Genomic DNA, 19,113 nt, shown 5'->3' with positions numbered 1-19,113 from the left:
TGCCTCATCAACACTGGGAGTTGTAGTTCCAAGCTACTCCCATGGCTGTGCTTTATTCGGAGTAAAGGCAAACCCCGGATGCAGAGAAAAGCTTCTAGTGATTGGCTGAGGCCAGGTTGACATAGAGGGCTTCCGGTGCGGGCCGACTTGTTTGGATGCCATATTCACGTTATGGCGGCGCGCAGAGCCGGCCCAGCGTGTGTTTAAGGTAGTGCTGCCGCGAAGGCCAGACTGACTGCTGAGCCAGAGCCGTCTGAAGGAAAGGAGGAGGAGGAGGCGGCGGCCCTACGGGTTGATACGGGACTATTCAAAGGTAAAATATTGTGTTTTCTTTCCCACTTTGGGGGAGAGAAGGGCTCCAGTTGCAGATGGTGTGCTACAGTTGCAGTTTGGGAAGGTATTTCTGCAATGTCTTTATATCCCCCTTGGGAGAATGCCGCACCGGAGCAGGGATGGCTTATAGCCACATCCTCCTGGGAGAATCCGTAGGAGAAAAAGGATTGGAAAGTCTCGGGGACCATGTGCACTTGCTGTCGTGCTCTTCAGGGAGCGGGGCGAGAACATGTGGAGGATATCGAATCGCGAGTCGCTCTGTTATACTCGATGCTCTCTATGTCCCTTTGCCGGGAACTTCTCATTTATAAATGTTGTCGATTCTGCCGCATCCGCTTTTGATCACTATAGTCTCCTCGTGCGAAATCCAGGTTGTTACTGCTGCACCGCCAAGAACTGATGAGTCAATTGTGTGCGACCTCTTAAATACAGGAGGGGAGAGAGGCGCTTGTTACCTGGAAAGACAGGCTGCTTGTGGCTTACCAATTTTGAAGAGGTTTGCTTCTTGCTTTTTTATTTTGAAAGAAAAATCAAGTTTGTCAAGGAAAAGAAGTTGTCAAGGAGTAAACTTCTCCTTTCTTCTGCCAACCAGAAGAGCTAGTAAAAGTACAGGGAGGAAGAACCCTAGTTAGAAAATTCCCTAAGATCTCTACATTATCTGGTTGTCTTGAGTTCTGCTTGTGGAAATGAGAACCTGCAACCAAATAGCAACAATTCTTTTCCGACTCATCCCTTCTGGGCATGGTGGCAAATAGAACTAGGCCCACAGGGGCAATAAAAAGCAATGGCATTTGCCTATTCATTTTTCTCTGAGCAGAACAATCTCAAGAATTGACCATTGAAGAGCACACCCACACTGTTCCATTCACTCTTTTCTTTCTATAGGTAAACTTTATGTAAGTGGTGACCTTGGCCACAATATCCAGAAGGGACAAATAAGTGACATGCTTCCTTTAAATGAGTAGTCCAGAGTGAAGTAGAAAGTTAAATATGGTTGTTGCTCCTTGAGGGAGAATTTTCTATGTCTCTGGCATTGCTGTATTTCATTCCCTCACAAAACATCTCATGCATGGAGAATGTTGGAAAAGTCCAACCAAGAAAACCTATATGTAAAAAATAGGTCACGGCTTCTTTTGTTAATGATGGTTAACAAATGACACCTGTTAAGAGTCCATGGTATTCTCCAAACTTGCTTGCGTGGTTGGTGGCAAATGTTTCATTATTTGACTATGTAACATCATGAGTCCTGCAAGTGTGGGATTTAATTCCTGTTTATATACAGTAGCTTACCCTACCTGTAATGATGGGGAAGGGATCCTTCATTGGTAGTTCTTTGATTAGGGTATTGAACTAGGAAGGAGGAAACCATATCCCCACCAACACTGACAGGGCAACTTACTATATATATAACAAGGGTCTTCAAACTTGGCAAGTTTAAGACTTGTGTACTTCAACTCCCAGAATTCCTGAGCTAACATAACTGGAGGAGGAATTCTGGAAGTTGAGTCCACAAGTCTAAAAGCTGTCAAGTTTGAAGACCCCTGAAACTATGTAAATAGAGAGTAAACTCCATGCTATCTAGTACTATTACCTAGTTGAGTGAAACATTTGCAACCAACTAAGGTCAACACCAGAGACTCCACACTGCAACTCTGTGCTACATACATTCTCTATTTGAAGAATGGTTTTGTATGTGGCCATTATTTACAGCACAAATTCTCCCTGATATTGCAGCCCTCAAACATAATCACTCATGAATAAAATTCATAGGCTTGGGGAGGGCAACAAGCTTTCATCAGAAATACAATTTGTTGTCTAGCCTTTCTCTTATCACTCAACTCTAAACTTTTCTGTTTTAAAAAGTAGAAATCTAAATTTTGGGAGATATTCTAAGATTCTGTAACTGAACATCTTAGTGAAATTTAGTGTGTACACATGCGTACACACACACACACACCATTTCCCTAAGATGTTCACTTATCGAATTTTAGAACAGGAATTTAAAGGGACCACTAGGGTGGTCTAGTCCAACTGTCTGAAATGTGCAGGGAGGAAAAACATCCTTGTGGCTATTTAAAAAAAAAAAAACAATCAGAAATGAAGAATCCACAATATTCAGAGGTATACCACCCCAGTCTTGTAATATTTTCGTTTCTGGGAAAATTTCCTTTTCATTCACCAAGATCTAGGTAGCTCTATCTTACATCCATTATTTCTGGACTTTCTGTGGCAATGAAACATTGGTCATCTTCCCTATTGAATCTTTTTATGGGCCTGAACATAGGAGTGAATCCCTGTCATCTTTTTTTCAGAATAAATATGCAAATATGTAAATATAATTCCTATAGAATTGCCAGCAATATTTAATTGACTTAAATATTAATGTTTAAGTAAATATTGAATATTCATTATTAATATTAAAGTCAATTAAAACCTTCACCTTGTCATAGCACACGTTTTTGGGGGCTAGAAATTCAACCCAACTGAATTCCGTTGTCGGCGACACAGAGGAGAATCAATCGGTAGCAACCGAACACGGTGATTGTAGGGCAAAGTGTAGCGAGCAAACATTATTAGTTCGTGGCTTTTAAAAATCAAGGAGCGAATAACAATATGCCGTCGCTTCGGTTTCCCGCGTTCCCTTGTCACGCGCTTTCTCCGCAGAGATGGGAATAGGTAGTCAGTCGGGCACAGCGCGAACCCGTCCGCGTTCACCTCCTGGCCGGGAGGGGGGGCGGTTGTTTTACCCACAGCCGGGTCTTTGGGCGGAAGAGACCGGAAGTTCCTTTGCGCGTCGTTCTAATCCGCTTCGCTAAACTTCCGGTCTCGCAGTTCGGCTTCTTGGCAGAGGAGGTAGCTATAGTAGACGCTTTCTTGGTAGCCTACTTCTTCAGTCTCGTCTTTCTCCCCCTCCATACCTGGGCAAGAGCCCGGCGTTTGGCTGAGAGGGAGGGGTCTGGTTATCCCACCGTGCCGCTTCTCACATGAGCTCTTCAGAGCGGGAAGGGGAGCCGGTTTGATCATAATCGGATGGAGCTCCTGTCGGTTTTTTTCCCCTTCCGGCACAATTCTAAACGTTGAAGCAATAAAATTAAGGAGACTTGTCTCCAAGTAAGCTCACGGCATTGTCCTAGGAGTGCGATTGTCAACAAGGAGTGCGATTGCTCCCATGGCATCTGCTTATCATTGCCCTCCCGTCTAAACATGCGCAGTTTGTTGGTGAAACATGCCTATTCTTTTAGGTGCCTCGAAAGCTTAAAATAATGCGGTTGTTTTCTTTAATAATTTTGAGTATATTTCTCTTCCCAGTGTGAGTTGATTACTGTGGAAAAATCAAAGATTTGTGAGTTTTGGAATTGGCAACTAGGATCAATTGGAGAACAGCAAGCATACTACAAATACAATGCTGCAGCAAGCAGAAACTGACTGTGAGAGCAGAGAAAATGAAGATGCACAGGAGGTAGAAGATTACATTTCCAAAAACAGAAAGCTGGTGGGGAAAGACTATTGTACCCAAGAGTTGCGGGAGGAGACTCCAGGGAGAGAAGAAACCCGTATTGACCCACCTGATGGCCAGCAAGACTCAGAAAATGAGAAAAACAAAGAAAAAACTTTAGGTACTTATTGCCATTGAAACATACATTTTTAAGGTTGAACATATTGTCTTTATTACATATTTAAAACTCCCATGCTCTTAATAGCTATATGTCTTAAAACTCAAATATTTTATTGAACCTTATTAAATTCAGTTTTGATAGTTAAATATATAGTGCTTTGCTAGCTGCCTCTGTACATTCCTAAACCTTGTAGGTAAAATGGTTTTTTTGTATGGAAACCAGTACTTGCACCCAATGTCTTTATACTGTAATTATTCAGAGGTTGTTGATGCCCATTCTCACATTGTCTTATAGGAAAATGTTGCTTTGGCTGAAATTTCCTCATATTTTACATTTTTTTATTGTCAATATTCTAACCATGCTGCTATGATATTTTCTTGGCCCATAGGAAAAGAAGTATTGTTACTTATGCAAGCTTTAAACACACTTGCTACTCCAGAAGAAAAACTAGCAGCACTCTGCAAGAAATATGCTGATCTGGTAATATATTTTAGATTTAATATTATAAACATGGATAGCATAATTGACCTTGACTGAAGCTGGACAAACTAAGCAGGATTAAATCTAGCTAATATTTTAATAGGATAACGCCAGGAAAGCCCATAGAATAGACTCATAGAATAGAATAAGCTGGGAAATCAAAGAATCATTAGCAAACCACTGTCATATTGTCCTATCTCATAATTCCACATAACTGAGTGGAAGCTTGACTTTATACAAGCAACTGCAAATTAAATCTGTCAAGAATATACCTAACAGACAGATTTCCTGGAATTTGTCTAGTACATCTTGATTACTTAGAGCATTTAATAATAAAAATAATGCAAAATTAGTCATCTGGAAGGAAAAAATAACAAACTAAAAGCAATTACCAAGTGTTTATTGGCTAATGTAATGCATCAGATAGCATATCATATCTTTAGGACCCAGTATCTTCCTTTAATGATCAAGAAATTATTTTGCCTATCCTGGTCTTTTGAAAAATGATATGCTCTAGTTCTTTATATAATCTACAATAGATTAGATCATACTCTAATCTAAAAGGCCAGAAATCAGAATAACTGAATTGGAAGGGACCTTGGAGGTCTTCTAGTCCAACCCTGCTCAAGCAGGAGACCCTACACCATTCCAGACAAATGTCTGTCAGTATCTTCTTAAAGCCTCCAGTGATGGAGCGGCCACAACGTATGAAGTCAAGCTGTTCCACTCATTAATTGTTCTCATTGTTAGAAAATTTCTCCTTAGTTATAGGTTACTTCTTCCATCCATTGTTCCTTGTCTTGCCTTCTGGTGCTTTGGTAAATGGGTTGGCCCCCTCTTCTTTGTGGCAGCCCCTCAAATATTGGAACAAGGAAGGGTAGCCCCCCAGCTTGTCAGACCCTCAGATACTTATGGTTTTAAAGGGCCATAGCAACATCTTCAGTGGTGTCCAATTATCAATCATTAACCAGTGCAACTTTCAATACATGTAACATGTGAACTTGGTATTTAGCCCCATTAGCAGACAACTGCCCCAGTTGCATTTTAGTCTCTGAATCTACTTTCCTACTTACCAGTAGCACCTATATCTTGTCTGGATTTAATTTCTGTTTGCATATCCTTATCCATCCCAGAGGTGCTTTTTCAAAAGGCAACTTTTTTTGGGGGGGGGAAGTCTAGTTGCCTTTTGAAAAAGCACCTTTAGGACTAACAGATTAATAGAAACTTAGAGCTCTGAACAGAGAGTGTGACTTAGCTTTCACCACACCATGTTATGTGAATAAGATTTTTTGACTCTGATAAAAGTCAGCTGTAGAAGCTGATGAAAAAGATCCTGGTATCTGAATGACAGGACAATCTAGGATTGGCAAAGCATGGAGCTGAAGTTATTTAATATCTTCATAATTTAAAAAGTGAACTAACCTCTAACAAATGTGCTACTTTCTGCACAGGTATCTTCACAAAGTGTATTGGCATAAAGGAGTGTCTTTGCTTGAACCAGTAACTCAGTGCCATTGTTTTGTTATTGTTATACATATATGTGCATGCATAGCAGATCTTTTTCTTTGGTATCCTAGCAGAAGATCCTTTAAATATTTTAAATATATACTTGACATACAAAAGGGACATTTTAAAACTGTAATTAAAGTTTATTATTTGGGAGAATAGCAAAAGATGCCAATGTTACCATAATAAAGATATGTGTATTAAGAGCTCAATTAATGGAATGAATTGATTTTTGCTTTATCCTGAGTGTTAGGTTACAGACTAAGGATAGATAACTGCCAGTTAGAAAACTAACAATTTCAAATGCACATATTAGGTCTCAAATTGGAATACTAGAAGTTAAATATTCTCTTTAAACATAACTGAATTCAAATATGTATTTTCTCTCTTTTTTTCATTTAGCTAGAGGAGAGCCGAAATGTTCAGAGACAAATGAAGATGCTGCAAAAGAAACAAGCACAGGTTGTAAAAGAGAAAGTGCACCTGCAAAGTGAACATAGCAAAGCAATTCTTGCACGTAGCAAACTGGAATCTCTGTGTCGAGAATTACAACGGCATAATAAGACTCTCAAGGTTAGTTTTCTGCAGTAATACATCAATAAAACTGAAATAAATAGTTCTCTTCAAAAAAGAAAAGGCCTGGATATGTAATATTTTGGAGTTGTAACAAAATGGGACTAAGTGAAGAGGATGACTATCCTAGATAGGTTTGTTATTTTTTGTTTGGGATATATTTTAGTCAGGTGTCTTTTCAGAGTGGTAAAGATGTAGAGCTGCCTATTCCAAGTTGCCCATTCTTTCTTGATCCTGTTTTCCTCTATTTACTAGCAAATTGTCACTGTAGGAATTGGGATACCATGATCTTGTTATTTGAATATTTGATTTAATCTATCATGAGGCAATTAGAAAAAGCATTATATCCATATTTTTAATTCCTATGAATAAATATTTCATCTTCAGTTCACATTTTAAAAATGAATATTGAGGTACCTTTGTTCTTTTTTTCCTAGTTATTATAAATGTTTAATAGTAAACCACCACTTACAGAAGTTGGTTCTTTCCCTGTTACTCTAGTGCTTTACTTGGAGTTTCATTTCTTTCACCGATCTTTCCCCAAATTATATCTCATTAAAATGGTTCTTGGTTTGTAACATTAGGCCATGTCTTGTTCCATATATGACTCATGCAGACATCACTGATTTATAAATCACCTTAATTATGTTCATCAAATTGCTTTATTTGCTTCTCTTGGTTAAAAAGTATTCTGAAGTGAGGAAGTCTTTAAAAAACGCAATTTTTAAAGTATAGTTAAATAAATGGAAATTTGTAAACATGTACAGTTAAATAAATGATGCTTTAAAAAATCTCTTAAAAAACAACTTTTAAACTGTGAACTTTTGAAAAGTTTTAAAACTGTAATACAATACACTCTAAACTAGCCATGCGATACCATGTTTCCCTGAAAATATGACCTACCCTGAAAGTAAGTCCTAGCTTGATTTTTACACGTGTGTTCAATATAAGCCCTAACCCCCAAAATAAGCGCAATTAAGATCCCGCCCACTCCAGAGTGCACAGGTAAAAATTAAGCTGGGTGGGGATGGGGGTGGTGGAGCTGACCTACTACTTACCTTTGGACAGTTGTAGCCAGGACTCGCACACCCCGACACCTGCCTTGCCAGCCCATTTCTTTTGCAGCCAGCAAGGCTAGCAAAACTTTCTTGAAGGCCTCTGTAGCTGATAACAAAGCTCCGGATCGATCTGGAAAGCCTTGCTGGCCGCAGAAGAAGAAGTTCCTAAAGGCCTCGGACAGCAAAAAGGAGGCCGGGGCGATGCATGCAATGAGGTTAGTCCGTGGATGACATCCCTGAAAATAAGACTGGTGCCTTTTTTGTGGCGAAAAATATAAGACAAGGTCTTATTTTGGGGGGAAACATGGGTAGTATCAGAGAAGGATTCTTCATAGTATTATTGCTTTTAATTTCAATGAAACTAGTGTTCTGTTCTTATTTTCTATGGAAATTTAACTTTCTAATAGATTCTATTTCACTGTTGCTGAAATAATCTGATTTAGATCTTCCATTACCTAATAATTAGAACATAGAATAAAACATAGAATAATAGGGTTGGATTGGACCTAGATGGTCTTCTCGTCCAACCCCTACCAATGGTAAGAGATCTTATACTATTCCAGACTTTCTTTGGGCTTGATGAGATGGATACACAAGATCATAGAAATAATAATAAAACAGAATAATAAGAGTTAGAAGTCCTCCAATCTAATCCCCACCCCAGCCAAGCAGGAGACTATATTTTCAGACAAATGGCTGTCCAATCTCTTCTTAAAAATCTCCAGTGATGAAGCCCCTACAGCTTCTGGAGGCAAACTGCTCCAATGTTTAATTGCTCTCACTGTCAGGAAGTTTCTCCTTGGTTCTAGGTTTCTTCTCTCCTTCATAGTTTTCATTTGTTGTTTCTTGTCCTGCCTTCAGATTCTTTGGAGACTAGGTTGACCCCATGTTCTTTGTGTCAGCCCCTCATTTTGAAACATTGCTATCATGTCACCCCAGTTGTCCTTTTCACTAAACTAGGCAACACCCAATTACTGCAATCATTCTTCCTATGTTTTAGCTTCCAGCCACTTCATCATCTTTGTTGCTGCTCTTGGCACTCTTTCTAGAGTCTCAACATCTTTCCTAAGCATTATAAAGTGTAATTAAGCTTCATGTGATCTTGATTCTATCCCTTTGTTAATATAGCCTACGACTGCATTGGCTTTTTTGGCAGCTGCAGCACACTGTTGACTCACATTTAAATGGTTGTCCAGAACTACTAGGTCCTTCTCACAGTGACTGCTGTTGAGCAAGATACCACCTATTCCTGTGATGGCTAACCTATGGCATGAATGCCGGAAGTGGCACGCAGAGCCATCTCTGCCAGCACACGAGCCGTCACCCCAGAGCAGGTCCACTGTGAAGGCGCGTGTGCCGCCCTCCCGCCAGCTGATCGTCGGGTAGCTGCTGTGCATGTGCGGGGGGTGGAGGCAGCAGGAGAAGTGCGGCAGGTGCAGACGCGCATTGCAAATGGGGGTTGCACAAGCATGTGCAGAAATGTGCATTGCGCATGGGGGTCATGCGCACAGGCGCGCGACACACGGGACCGCATGCATGCACAGGGGCCATGCGGGGCCCCGCATGCATTGCCTTATGGGTGCTGGCACGCATGCGCACGCACACTTGGCACGCAAGGACGGAAAGGTTAGTTATCAGTGACCTATACCTGTGCATTTGTTTTTTCTTGCCTAAGTATAAAACCTTATTTTTCTCACCATTGAATTTCATTTTGTTAGATAGGATTCAGTGTTTGAGTTTGTCAAAATCCTTGTTGATCGTGAATCTATCTTTCTAGGTGTATTGGCTATTCCTGCCAGCTTGGTGTCATCTGCAAATTTTATGCATCCCCTACAACAGAGGTGGTATTCAGCAGGTTCTAACCAGTTCCGGAGAACCGGTAGTGGAAATTTTGAGTAGTTTGGAGAAACTGCAAATACCACCTCTGACTGGAGATTTTACAGTATCTTTCCCCTGCCATGCCCACAAAACCGGTAGTAAAAAAAAATGAATCCCACCCCTGCCCTACAATTACTTCATTTAAATTGTTTATGAAGATATTATCAAGAGTACTCGGCCTGTGTGATATTGTAAAAGTGATACTGTACGATTATGATTTTTCATGTTTGTCTGGTTCATATCAGGAACATGTCGTGTGTAGGGCACAAGGTTCAACAAATTGACTTCAAGTTAGAAACAGTTGGTCCTTCATTGCATAGCAACAACCAACTCTGAAAGACATGGTCACCTACTAGTTTCTCTGCTGACTTTCATCAGAAGCAATTCTAATTTGAAATTAAGTTATTTATAAGCAGCTTTCTTTTCCAAGTTCAAGTCCACTATTACGATATTTATACTTTGGAAGCCTTATAAAAATGATGCCCCAGTTGCAATCAGAACTTTTAATGTATTGGTTCTGAAAACAAATCAGTCTTCATACATATTTTTCAGATGAAGTGATAAAAGAATTTGAAAATCAGTATAATTGTAACATTTTGATATGTTAAGATGAAGCTGGGTTGCATTTTTTTTTTTTTTACTGTTAGCCAAAATCTAACTAAAAAACATGTTTATAAGTGGATTTTAATCTCTGGGCAAAAGGAAGAAAATATGCAACAAGCCCGTGAAGAGGAAGAGAGACGTAAAGAAGCAACAGTACATTTCCAGATTACATTAAATGAAATTCAGGCACAGCTAGAACAGCATGGTGTACACAATGCAAAACTCCGCCAAGAAAATATTGAACTAGGAGAAAAACTGAAGAAACTTGTGGAACAGTATGCACTTCGAGAAGAAGTAAGTAAACCATTCTAATAATATTTCATTACGCTATAATACTCACAATAAAACCTCAAAAAATATCTCCCCAATGTTAAGGAACAAGTTTAGGGAATAAACTTAATCTACAGAGATCATTTAGGTGAAGAATTGGCCTAACATTATCCATTCAGCATCCATGCTTATTGATGTTAGCTTATGCCTTCCAAAGTCTGGTGCAACATCCAAATCACTTACATGTTTTCCAGTTGAGCATGGTTCATTATAAATAATGAAGATCATGTTAGTTAATTCAAGAAGACACCATGATTGAAGGAGAGGGCACACAAAAGAAAACTAGCTTATGAAACATTTACTCGACATTAAATTTTTGGTTTTTAGTTTGATTGCAGTTATGCTTTTCTCTAGCACATGGATAAAGTCTTCAAGCATAAAGAACTTCAACAACAACTGGTGGATGCCAAGCTTCAGCAGACTACACAGCTTATAAAAGAAGCTGAAGAAAAACATCAGAGGGAGAAAGATTTTGTAAGTGTTTTTAAGAAAGTTTAAGATGAAAGAATTATTTAGTAAGTTGTTACAATATCATGTTTAGACTTTTTATTATTATTAGAACAAGCTAAAAATATGTTTGGTTTTTTATTGTATTGTCAGTAGGCTATGTAGATTAATGGGTTCTTAAATTGTATGCAGCACATTGTTGCAAGATAACTTTAATAATACAGTGTATAATATGGTTCGTGTATGCAGCTCTATGCCTGTTGGCCCTATTGCATTTTCCAAGCTACATGTACAATTTTACATAAGTGTGTGAATATCAAAAGTATAATCTTTCCTGATATTAAAGTATTCTAGACAGAAAATATTTTCTTTGTCCTCAGCTGTTAAAAGAAGCTACCGAATCTAGACACAAATGTGAACAGATGAAGCAGCAAGAAGCCCAATTAAAACAGCAGGTAACCAATTTAAATTGTGATTAGTAGCTTAGCTATTAATCTGTTAAATGAAAGTTTCTTAAAATTGAAATTATTAAATCATATTGAAAGTCTAAAACAATTCTTTGGGAAAGGAATACAATAATTAGGCAATTTTTTCCCAAAGAATTTAACCTCAGTGTCAGTCACCAGATAGTAGTCACCCACTGTTGCTATAGTTTGAAGCTACATTAACTGGAAATTGCTTCTGTAACCCTGAAATCTATATAGGTAATCTTACCTCCAAGGTAATTCAAGTTGTTGCAAGCCATTTAAAATATGTATATTTACTGGCTGATTTCATAGACAACGCAGATTGAAAAGAACTTTATTATAATGAGCATAAATACACAACTTATATACAAAATGTACAATTATATCGTAATGCCTTTCAAATGTATGCCAATTTGTCTTGATATGACAGAGCATTTTTTTTCACAAGGTAACTCTATTTTATTCATGCTGCTATGTAGTATTTTTGCTTAAATACTATATCAGATTAATTTCTAAAAATAATGTGATAAACCCATTTATAAGAACACATTTTAAACCTTTCTTGAAAGTCCACAGGATTAATCTTTATTCTTTTATTGTTTAGCTAAAGTCTAAATGCCCCTACAAAATTATTCATGTCTTCATTTCTTTTGTTAACACTTAGTTCTCTTGTTCCTTTATTTCTTTGTTCCCTTATTCTAACCAACACCCCTACAGTATTTATCCTAAAGTAAATATATAGTCAATATAAAGAAACTGCCCAAAAAGCAAGCCACTAGTTGTACAAAACTTTCCTATACTTGTGTTTTGTTATTTTGTTATAAATTTATTGTACAACCAATATTCAAATTATTTTGGGGAAAATAAAAAAATAAAGTAAAAATATTAATCAGTGCAGATAAGAGGATGTGTTTAAGATAATATATACAAGTTTTTACGAAGTTAAAATTTGTATTTTAAGTTCTCATAATATAAAATAGAGCTAGAAATTCTATACTATTTAAATCCATTTTAATTCATTTATCTCAACTAATACAGTAGTCATTTTTAATGGTTATAGTATAACATTGTGATAGCATGCATTTGGATTGGAATGAAAGTGCATATGGGTGGAAATTTGTTTCATAATAACAGTGTTTTAAGTGTTGTTATTTTGACGTAATCTTATTATAGAAACTTGTACCTCAGCTTTTATCTTTTGAAAGCTAACTGGGTCTTTAAATCAATCTAGACCAGAGATGGTGAACCTTTTTGTTGTGGTGTGCTGAAAGGGCGTGATAGCATGTGCGCGTGCTGGCACTCAGAATGCAATGCGCCCCGCCCCCTGCGCATGCACCCGCAACACCCCCGCCCCACCCCTTTACCTGCACTGTGCATGTGCGTGCCTCCCAGCTGATTTTCAGCCCGTTTGAAGCCATTTTCGCCCTCCCGAGGCTCAAGGGAAGCCTCTGCTGTCTCGGGAGGCCGAAAAATGGGCCTTCCAGAAATACCGGAAGTTCCTGTTTTCAGCCTCTGGAGGACCTTTGGGGCCTGGGGGAAGCCATTTTTGCCCTCCCGGAGGCTTGAGGAAAGACTCTTCATCTTTGGGAGGCCGAAAACGGGCCTGTTTCGGCACTTCCGGTATTTCCGGAAGGCCCATTTTTCAGCCTCCCGAGGCTGCAGAAGCTTCCCTCAAGCCTTCAGGAGGGCGAAAATGGCCTCAAACGGGCCGAAAATCAGCTGGGAGGCACATGAATGCACAGTGCAGGTAAATTTGGCTGGGGCTCGCATGCACACACAAATGGCTCTGGGTGCCACAGGTTCGCCATCACAGATCTAGACAATGTAAGTCTTCACATGACAAAATCAGCTTTTATTTTTTATTTTATTTTATTTTGCTATTTTCTACATGACATTATATGTAATGAATAACTAGTGTAATTATTATGTAAATAATTCTAAATTATGTCTCTAAATTAGATTTAAACATTGTTACTTTTAGCTTTCTCTTTACATGGATAAATTTGAGGAATTCCAGACAACTATGGCAAAAAGTAATGAACTTTTCACAACTTTCAGACAAGAAATGGAAAAGGTATTTTATTTTCTTATCTATTTGCCGTAAGAAAAATGTGTATTGTTTCTGATTTGTCTATGCATTAATTGATAAATAAACCTCAGTGGAATTTACTTCAGGGAATGGCAGATATATCCAACTGAATCTTCTCTCCTTGGAAATTGTGTTTGCTTCCACCTTATCCAAACAGTGCTTCATGCATTGCCTTGAGTTTTTTAAGCATCTCACCTGTTTTTAAGATCCATTCCATCACTCATTTTTTTCATTCCTTTTCTCATTCCATGCATTTTAACTTTATACATTTCATTCCTGTGCAGTCTCCTGCATTTTCCCTAAAAATGATGGGCATTCACTTTTCTATTAAATACATATTCACATTCATTCAGCACCCATTCATTTAAGACTCTCATCACTTCTTGTTTTATCACACTTATTGAAGTACCTAGTTCCCATGCATTATTTTTTATGTCTCTCCTGACATAGAGCCTTTTACGTCTCAGTTCCATAGAGCCTATACAGAAGCATAATCTTCAATACAGTACAATATCAAATTATTGTGATGTCCCAATCACACACACATAACTGTGGTTTAGTGGGTTTATTAATATTCCCCTGCAACTCTCTTCACTAGAAAACCAGAACTATCCCAATTAAGTCCAACCACAAGCAGACCAATGCTAGTTCACAGAGCAGTGGCCAGTGAGTCCACAAGGTACTTGAAAGTTTCCCAATCTCAAAGTAAACCCACAAGGCAAAATTAAATCCACAATACAAGAGGGTTCACAAGGCACAATTCAAGTCACAGTGTCAATCCAAAGCAAGGCAAGAATCACATGACCAGAAAACACACAGCTAGAAATGTACATGTTGTTCCCAGCATCGCTTCTATCTATGTGCTGTGCTAAATAGCCAGCTTCTGGTCCAGCCCATCAAAAAGGTCAAGGCTTTCTCCTCATAAGTAATCTGGCTGACCTTCTTTACTCCTACCTTTCCTGTGCCCTATGTGTTCTATGTGTTCCTGTGCCCTATGTGTAGAAGGCAGTTCTTCTTCCTTATCGCTGATCAGCTGCAGCTGCATGTTTACTCCACCTGAAGCCTCAGGACTGTCCTGCTGCAGCTATGCTTGAGCCAAATCCCTGTCAGATGGCTGCTTGGAGCCATTAACCAACTCCGCTCCAGAAATGCTGGAACTGCTTTACCTTCCTCTGAACTGACATCAGGAGAAGCATCTGGGGAGTCATCACAGCTATTTTTAATTATTTCGATAAATATTCATTTCTTGCAACAGATAACATTCTACTGACTATCTTTCTATGTAAATTGAACATCTTATTTTCTTTCCTATCTTTAGTAAAAAAAATAATTATCAAACTATACAAATTCATCTACTTGTTCTGTTTTTTGCCATTTATGTGCAACTTGCATTCATTCACCCAATTATCTCAATCTTGGGTTAATTTTTTGAACCATGGTACTGATTTTGTCACACAATTGTCTTAACATTTGCTATAAATTATCTGGGTTCTCAGACCATTTATTTTTGTTTGTAAAATGATTATGTGTTTTGAATCTTGTGAAAGAAATGCAATTAATCTTTTTAAAATAAAAATGAGATTTAATCTCAAAAGACTGGGCAATCTGAGAAACAGTCGATTAAAATGTTCATTGCCAGCAACTTGCTAACAATCAGTGCAATTAATTTCAGATGACCAAAAAAATAAAAAAACTGGAAAAAGAAATAGTCGTGTGGCGTACAAAATGGGAAAACAACAACAAGGCTCTTTTGCAAATGGCTGAAGAAGTGAGTATAAGTTTCCAAAAAATTGCTACTTTTACATTCTTATTTTATAGTCTGAACTAGACTAGATGAAACTTAAAAGTTACTGAATTTTCAAACAGTATTTCAAAGAATATAATATAATTTACAGGGTTTGGTTATATTTTAAACTGAAATTTTGCTAATGCTATGTTCCATAAAAAGATGTCACCATCTTCATAATAAAAATGTATTTTGTTTGTATCTGAATGTTTTCAATAATCAGAAAAACGCAAAGTGTTTTTGTTTGTACAAAATAAGTTGTATATCACTTTTATTTAAACCATCTAGTGAGTGAGGGTTGCAATAGGCTCTTCAGATTAGAGAAGGAGACCTTTACATGGGAAAATAGAACTTAATACACCAAGAAAAAAGAATTGGAATTGTGGTCCCCTCACATTACAGATTCTGAAGCCGTAACTGGTCAGTAAAAGAGTGACCATGAAAATTTTTTGTAGTTTTGTCATTGGCTGTTTTAACAGTTTTGAAATATATTGTGTAAGATTAATCTGAATCTTCTATGCTATCTTGTTTATTACAGAAAACAATTAAAGACAAAGAATACAAAGGTTTCCAAATAAAACTGGAGCGTTTGGAAAAGCTATGTAGAGCTCTTCAAACAGAAAGAAATGAGTTAAACGAGAAGGTGGAAATTCTTAAAGAACAGGTTTCTTCAAGAGAAGCAGATGTGGATCTAGCTATACCTGTATTGCAATCATGCATGCTCAACTCTCATGAGAAGCTGGAAATTTCTATTAATAAAGAACAAGAAGGAATCCAACCAGATATTGAAACAAGAGTGGCAAACGAAGGCTCTGAAAAGACTGTCAATTTGGTTTCCATTCCTACCACAGATTTTGTTGATTAAAATATAAACACTGTATTAAGAGATATATTTTGTGTATAACTTTAACTGGTGGTGGTAACTATTAGTTTTGTGGTGAAAATTTTCTTACTTTTTCTACCATATCTGTATTTTCTTAAAACAGAACAGAATTTGCCTGGTACAGGAAGCTGCATAGCAGCTTTGAATAGCTTATCTATAAAAAGAATCCACAACTGTATTGCACATTTGCATTTTTTTTTACAAAAGAACCCCATTAAGGATGCATGCAGTGTTTTCTTATCCAGTAATGCATTACTGTATCATCTAAGACCCACATAATTTTGTCATCATGTTAAGGGAACAACTTTGATCAGTGTTTGATTGAACTTAAATCTGTGTAGTAAATTAAAATTTAAAGATGAGGTGAGATTACCAAGCAGTCCAGTAAAATACAATTTGGTGTGTGACTGGCCATACTGATAAGAAAAATCTTACAGGGTTTAGTGTAGCTGCTAACTTGCCTACAACTATGCTTTAACTTTGCAACTGGAAAAACAGGGTGTACAATTCATATTTCTCAGGATTGTCTGATAGTCAGTATAAATTAAATAACTGTTGTCCTTTCTGTTATATTGAAGGAATTAAGGCAGAAAACAAACTACGGATAATTTGTCTAAATAGCCACTAACTTAAATCTGGATGTATTTTGAATGCACTACTTTTGTCGCAATGATTTTTTTAAAAATGAGCTGTAATATAAAAACTACTGTCATAGTTGCAGCTTATTAAATGCAACAAGATTTTAGTTAGTGGTTGCTAGATCAAAATATATAATCTATGGAGGCAGGGTTTTCTGGGAATTCTTTTGATTTGATCCTACTTATTAGTGTGAAATAGTGAACATATATAAATGCATCATCACTTAAGAATGCAATGAACTACACTCAGTACGGGAAATCCTAAAGTGTATATTTCACAGGATACACATTCTTATAAAAACTGGTCTGTCCATGATAAAGTGTATAAATTATATAATTTATCTAATCCAAAATACAGGAAAACATTCTGGTCTCAAACATTACTTTTGTAAAATGAAAAGTCTTAACTAGACAAACATATACATAAATGGAAGTGCCTTCTGATATCTAAGTTACCTGGAATTGGCACTTCAGTATTTATGTTGCTAATAAATGCACAGCATACAAGACTCCACTTTTTGTACTATGGTTAGAATTATGAATGTAGGTCAGTTGCAAAAGTTTAGGTATCTCCCATGATCTGATTTTTTTTTAAAGAAAAGAGGGACCAAAAGAGTGCTGCTAGGTTACAAGCTGCTGTTAACTCTGCCTACATGTATCAGCTTTCTAGTTGTTCTATTTGGAGAAATGTAAAAAATACTGAATTCTGGTACCTAGTTTAGATTCACTTTCTTGAAGCTTTTCTTATTTAAGCACATTATTGATAAATTCTCTCTTTATCTGCTTGTGTACTCTTCTTACAGTTTAGTTGCAAATTATTTGAATTTAAGCTTTACTGATGTATTACCCTTTTTACCTATTACAATATACAATATCCTAATTGAAACAAAGATTGAAGAACACTTTTGGGATATTTATACTTTTAAGCAAAAACAGTTGACATTCATAGTAGACTTGGAAAGTCCTGAATTGGAAACTGGCCACTTGTATTTTGTTTCTTAAAATGTGTTTGCATTTTCTTTTGTATGAATTCCAAATTCTGTAAGGTAAGTAGTTGACGTATAGTGGAAAATACAAAGCCCAACTACGTTGTCATAAGCATAAGAGAGACTAGAGAATCTTTCATCAAACAAATCTACAGCTAGAAGTGCAAACACTTTGAGCTTGTAGAACAGTGCAAAACAGCTGAGAAATTGGCTAGTGGAACAAATGCATGTTGAAAGTAAAAACTGCAAAGATATTCCCTCATAGGTACTATATATTGATTAGTTTTATCTGGGTCTACAATTGACCTAATTATAGACAAAAGTAGGTGTTTTTTTAACCAGTTGCAATTATAAATGCATAAAATGAAGCTATTGAAATAATGACAGCTTTTCAAAAAGAAAACTTGCTCGTGCATTTTTTTCTTCAACCTTTTCTTCAGTCTAAATTAGGGTTTTGTTTAAAGTCTCAAGACATTCCATGCATTGAACAATAGAGGGCTAGTACAGGACAAGCACATTACTTGTCTCTTGCCATAAAGTGGTAAACTGCACTGCCATTTTTCTGCTGATTTGTTCAATGTACTTTAGTTGTACAGCTCATGCTTATTATAGGCAGCTAGCTGTGTGTAAATTGATAATCATGTGCTTATAAACACTGAAAGCTATTGCTTATACCATCCAGTACTTTATACCTGCAGTTGATTTGCATCCAGTGTGTTCAGTATAGGGGGTGCACAATTTTTACTGTTGTGTGATTTGGCTTCAGATACTCAGTAAATAGCTAAGCCGTAGAATTATTTGGAATATAAGTATATACATGCACATTTTAGGGCTGTATCTTTCTATTCCATTCTATTCTTACACCTGGTTTTGTTGCAGTTCAATTCTCAGGTGTTACAGAAAATCTACCTCTTCAGACCATAGATGGAAATAACTGTGAAAAGTGATGCAGAACTTTAGCTTGTGCTGAACGCTGCTTTATTATTGCAACCCATACCCATGAAAAATGCTGACTAAATAGGCACTCTTGGTTTTTGCTTTTCAGGAACATTTTGTAGAAATTTTTCACTAATGTGAAACTGAAATCTACTCCGTTCTGTGTAGATTAAGTAAATATGTGTGCTTAATATATTAGACTCTGTGTCTTTTATTCTAAATTAAGATTGGCTTTGTTTTTCTCAATATTAAATTTGTCCACAGATGTGTGATCATATTGCTTGAGTTAAAATGCCTTAATTGTAATGACATTCAGTTTTGTGTCTCTGGTTTGGTATCAAAGTTAGAATAGAAATTAAAACTCTTAGAGGGCCTCAGTGGAAAAATGTCTCCTACAGATAATGATGTAAGATGTTATGATTCCTAATGTTACTAAGGACCTTACAGCCTAAGACCTCTAAAGTTTATATAGCCTATATTGCTTCTGAGATAAGCTTCAGCAG

The 19,113-nt window shown here is 37.1% G+C and overlaps 1 protein-coding gene across 2 annotated transcripts; it reads left to right on the top strand.

Annotated features, from left to right (window-relative positions):
- Positions 1–9: 9 nt before the first annotated feature.
- TXLNG (taxilin gamma) lies at positions 10–18,801 on the top strand. 2 transcript variants are annotated; one of them, XM_026674958.2, is made up of 10 exons: positions 10–313; positions 3,643–3,950; positions 4,339–4,430; positions 6,339–6,509; positions 10,148–10,342; positions 10,733–10,852; positions 11,206–11,280; positions 13,274–13,366; positions 15,054–15,149; positions 15,706–18,801. In XM_026674958.2, exons 2-10 carry the CDS (start codon positions 3,737–3,739, stop codon positions 16,030–16,032), a joined length of 1,383 nt encoding a protein of 460 aa, XP_026530743.1. In that variant the 5' UTR covers positions 10–313; positions 3,643–3,736; the 3' UTR covers positions 16,033–18,801. The 2 variants fall into 2 exon arrangements, with proteins under 2 accessions (XP_026530743.1, XP_026530747.1); XM_026674962.2 differs by lacking the exon at positions 10–313 and adding an exon at positions 3,126–3,186.
- Positions 18,802–19,113: the final 312 nt, after the last annotated feature.

This window comes from Notechis scutatus, chromosome 5, assembly GCF_049901735.1.
Source record: "Notechis scutatus isolate UNSWTSFEM ecotype Mainland chromosome 5, rNotScu1.2, whole genome shotgun sequence".
In the NCBI taxonomy this organism is placed as follows: domain Eukaryota; kingdom Metazoa; phylum Chordata; class Lepidosauria; order Squamata; family Elapidae; genus Notechis; species Notechis scutatus.
The sequence above is the reverse complement of the archived record's forward strand: the minus strand, read 5'-3'. Positions and strand labels throughout refer to the sequence as shown.